The 4,311-nt window shown below is 55.9% G+C and overlaps 1 protein-coding gene across 1 annotated transcript; it reads right to left on the reverse strand.

Annotated features, from left to right (window-relative positions):
• Positions 1–657: 657 nt before the first annotated feature.
• Positions 658–3,642, reverse strand: CHST2 (carbohydrate sulfotransferase 2). The gene has a single exon (XM_081911929.1). The coding sequence runs from the start codon at positions 2,498–2,500 to the stop codon at positions 1,175–1,177; it is 1,326 nt and encodes a 441-aa protein (XP_081768055.1). The 5' UTR covers positions 2,501–3,642; the 3' UTR covers positions 658–1,174.
• Between the last annotated feature and the right edge of the window lie 669 nt (positions 3,643–4,311).

The raw sequence follows: 4,311 nt of genomic DNA on the forward strand, positions 1-4,311 counted from the left end.
CAAATATTACAGTGGATGGGTGTCTCTCCAAAACCTTGCTATGGTAATGACTCTGGGATTTACCCATCACTTCATAGTAAGAACAATACGTTTCGCTTCACAGAATACACCTTATCAGTGCATGCAAGAGAAGAACATTGCAACGTGATTTGAGCTTTCTACAGAGAAATGGCCTCTTGTGTCACTGCTTCTTTTTGACACTTGTCTAATGATGCCATGACAGAAATATCTATAAAAAGCTGTTTTCATTTCACAACTGAAATAGGTATCATTGTAAACTATGTACATACAGCAACCTCCAAACTTCAAGGCAAACACAAATACTGCCAGATTGGCAAAAGGCTGTAATGTTATCGCTATGGAAGTTTAAAACTATTTCAGTTCTACTTTTGTTTCTCAACCTAATTTAATTACTAAAACGTTCCTGTAAATACGTCTATCTGCCACTAAAACCTCCACCTGCACAGAGTCTGTTAAGGGTACTTTTTAACATCCCTAACTTTCGTAGGGATGGTTGCATTGTAAAACACACAGCCACACGAAATCCATGCTTTCCCAACTGCTATCTCGACAAAACGCAAGCAACATTTCTGTAGCAATGCCCTGTAGATTCAAAATGAGCAGAAATCGATATGTGCAACCTCCCAAACAGTTAAGTCATTGTAAAATCAGCATCTTTTATTGATTTCTTTATTAATATCACATTTAAACATTTATACAAAAGTCCAGTCCTCTGAATTCTGTTTTACGGAGTATTCCCCCACCTTACCTTCCTCCTTGCCGCCCCAACCCTCCCCCCCCCAAAAAAACCCCCAATGCTTCAGCAATTGTGCAAGTCCTTCATGATCACCATCACAACAAGAAGTATGTATGTAAAGGTTCTGGTACATACTGAATCACGTGCCTTGCACACTTTGGGAGAGAAAAGAGGCCCCACAAATACTCACTGGTGTGTGTGTGTGTTTTAAATTATTGACAGCCCAGCAATGGAGAAACATGGATGTATGTTATCCTCAATAGTCTCTGGAGCATTGTAGTGGTCTTCTTCAATGATATGTCCTCATGAAAGAGCCACATTTTGCTTGCTCTCTGTCTCTCAGGTAAACATAATTCCCAGCAAAGTTGTAACCCACTCTCCAATCCAACCCCTTTCTGCAGAAGGCATGCAGCCCATTCACAACCTTGGCTTCCTGAGCAAGGTTTTGCTGAGGTCCTTGACTTCTTCTGGGCCGTTGACTCTCTCATAGCCTAGAATGGCCATGGGCTGGTGGCAATACTCCTCAACTTGCTTGATCTGCAGAAAACTTAGCGCTGTCCTCCAGGCATTCACTGCCTGGCTAGCATTCCTGGCAGAAACCACAAAGGGCTTGGAAGAGTATCCAGGCCCACTGGTCATGTTGAGAGCAAACTTCTCCATCTCCGGGCTCACTGCCAGGTTGACAAACCCGTACACCTGCCGCAAAGTCTTGATGGGGTCCACTACCAGGTCCTCATAGCGGACGGCCATGTAGTTACCCTTCAGCCAGTCAGGCGGGCGCAACGCAGTTTGCAAGGTCTTGGCCATGCTCCCACAGATCACCTCCATGGCCCCTAGGGCGTGGTAGTCGGAGCCACCTCCCCCTTCCTTCTTGCTGTTCAGCTTATGGCCAGCATCCAGGAAGGGCATGCGATGGATCCGGGGGTCCCTGCTCCTCACCACCTGCAGGCTCTCACGGATCAGCCCGTGGCGGGACTTGATCCTAGAGCTGGCCACTGCGCGGGGGTCCCGGACCAAGTGGATGACTTTGAGAGCCAAGGAAGGGTCTTGCATGAGCGGCGCCAGCACTCCGATATCGAAGACCCTCACGCCCTTGATGACCAGAGTGTGATACTTGAGGCACTCTTCCTGGAGGAGGTGCAGCTGCTGCGGAGGGCACTTCTTGCACAGCTTGTCGTCCACCATGCCCACCACTTCCTTGCGGTAGGCTGGGCAGAGCGGCGAGGAGCAGATCACTTTGTTGGTGGCCGCCCCGAAAATGCCCAGCGTGGTGAGGTTCTTCCCCGCCCCGGCCGTGCTGTAGAGCTGGAAGACGGAGAGGTCACAGCGGTACAGGGAACTCAGCATGTCCCGCGCCGCGCCTTGCAGGGAGACGGCGTCGCCCGGGTACAGCTTCTGCCACACGTGCCACACCGGCTCATAGAGGAAGAAGACCTCCGGGTTCTGGTTGAAGAGCTCCCCGAAGAACGAGGAGCCCGACCGCCATGTGGTGAAGATGTAGACTAGCTGCCGCTTGCGGACGAGGGGCACAGGGGGCCCGTAGAGAGCCCGAGTGTCCGACCGGGACTGGTAGGTGTAATAAGGCAGCTGCTGAGGGTAAGGGGTGCGGCGAGGGGGCGAGGGCTCGCTGCACTGCTGAGGCCCCTTGTGCCACTTATAGTCCAGCAAGTTGAGCATTGTCAGGAGCAGGAGGAGCACATAGCCCAGGCATAGCACCAGCGCCTTCCTGCGGAACACCTTCATGCCGGCGTTGGTTTGGGGCCAGGGCAGGGGAACCAGCCCTGCCAACTGTTGCACATCACAGGCAGGCGCTTGGGCCAAGGTGGGTCCGGACGCCCAGGGGCTTTCTCCCGGGCAGAGAGGGCATGTCCCCGTCTCTCAGGGAAGCTGGCTGTCCTTGGGGGCAGCCCCTCGTCTGGGTGCCCACTGCACCCTGCTGGGCATGGGGCAGCTCCCCCCAGGGCTCTGTGGAAGCAGAAGCCGCTGTTTCCTTGCTACCTTCTCAAGCTCTTTTCTTCGCAGGACTTGGGAGCAGCCCCCCAGCGCCAGCAGATGCCCAGCCAAGCGGGCAGAGAGGAGGAGGAGGAGGGCACTGCTCTGCACCAAGTTAACGCATCATCCCAGCAAAGGGATGGTGCTCAGTCAGTTCCTCCGCCAGCCCGAGGAGTTTCCGCTCTGCAGCCCAAGCGCCAGGCGGGGAGCGGAGGCAGAGCCAGGGGAGCGGGGAAAGTTGCAGAGGCCCCCGTCGAGCCGCCGATCACCGGAAAAGTGCATTGCGCCTGGTTTTTTGTGGGTCGTTTTCCTAGGGGTGGGTGGCGGGCGCAAGCGAAGCAGCCGAGGCTCCCTCCTTCTGCGCGCCCGGCTCAGCCTGGGTCCCCCACCCGCCTGCCTGCCTTGCGCCGATGCGGGCTGGTCCAGGAGGCTCTGGCCGGAGGAAGAGGAAAGAGACGAGGCCGGATGCGGGGATCCGCTAGGGCGATGCGAACGGCTCGCTGGAGAAGATCCCTCCGACTTGCGTGCTCCCGCCGCGGCTGCCCATCGCTCCCAAGCGCCCGCCAGGCACTCGATCCAGTCGGAGGGGAGGAAGAAGAGGAGAAGGAGGAGGAGGCTGAAGAACCGGCCTCCCTGCAGCAGCAGCAGCAGCCGGCGGCGTCGAGGTCTCTGCAATGCTCAGGCGGCGCCGCTCCATCGCCAGCCCATGGAGACTTTGGGAGCGAAGCACTTCTTTGCCCGCCAGGCAGAGAGCGCGACGCAATCGGAGCCCAGAGGCACCAGCAGCGGCGGAGGCGGCAATAGCAGCGGCGCTTCAGCAGCGACGCCCGCCCGGCTCGCTTCCCCCTCTGCTGAATGGCCGAGGAGCTGCAGCCTCCAACGCAGCCGCCCGCGCCCGGCCCCCGCGGCCCTCTCCGGGCCTTCTCATTGGATGCCGCGCCTGCCACTCCTGCCGCTGACTCCCCTGCCCCTCCCCTCCCTTCCCCGGGTCAGGGATGCTGCTGGGTGTTTAAGGCTCTGCCGCGGAGCCTGGCTGGCTGGCCGGCTAGCAGAGAAGGGCATCTCTGCTCAGCTGGCTGCCCGCATCGCCACAGGGCTCCCCCTCCCGCCTGCTCCCACTCCAGTCCGCCCCGCCACACAATCCCCTCCGTTGGGAGATGGGCGCTGGGGAAAGTTTTCTCAAAGTGCAGCCAGCTGAGCTTCTCTGCAAATCCCGAAAAGAATCTTCCGCTTCTGCTTCTTTCCAAGGAAACGCAGGCCAGCGTGCTCGCGTCAGACAGTCCCGTTCTGTAAGGAATCCATTTGGCAGATTCCGCTTTTCTTTTTAGAAAAGTTTCGTCCTATTGCTGCTGCTGCTCCTGCAAGACACCAGCATAAACAGCAGTAGACGTGTGGAATGTTGACACGCGTTTAAATCAGGTTTTTAATTTACCGTTGGTTTTAATTGTTTTCGAATGCTTTAAATAGTTGCTTTTCATCTTTTTATTTGGTGGAGGGGCGGTAATTTCATTGTTGCGTTCTTTTTATATAAACAGCTTTGGGGATTCCTTACAACCGAGCGG

Source organism: Podarcis melisellensis (assembly GCF_964234715.1).
Source record: "Podarcis melisellensis genome assembly, chromosome: 5".
In the NCBI taxonomy this organism is placed as follows: domain Eukaryota; kingdom Metazoa; phylum Chordata; class Lepidosauria; order Squamata; family Lacertidae; genus Podarcis; species Podarcis melisellensis.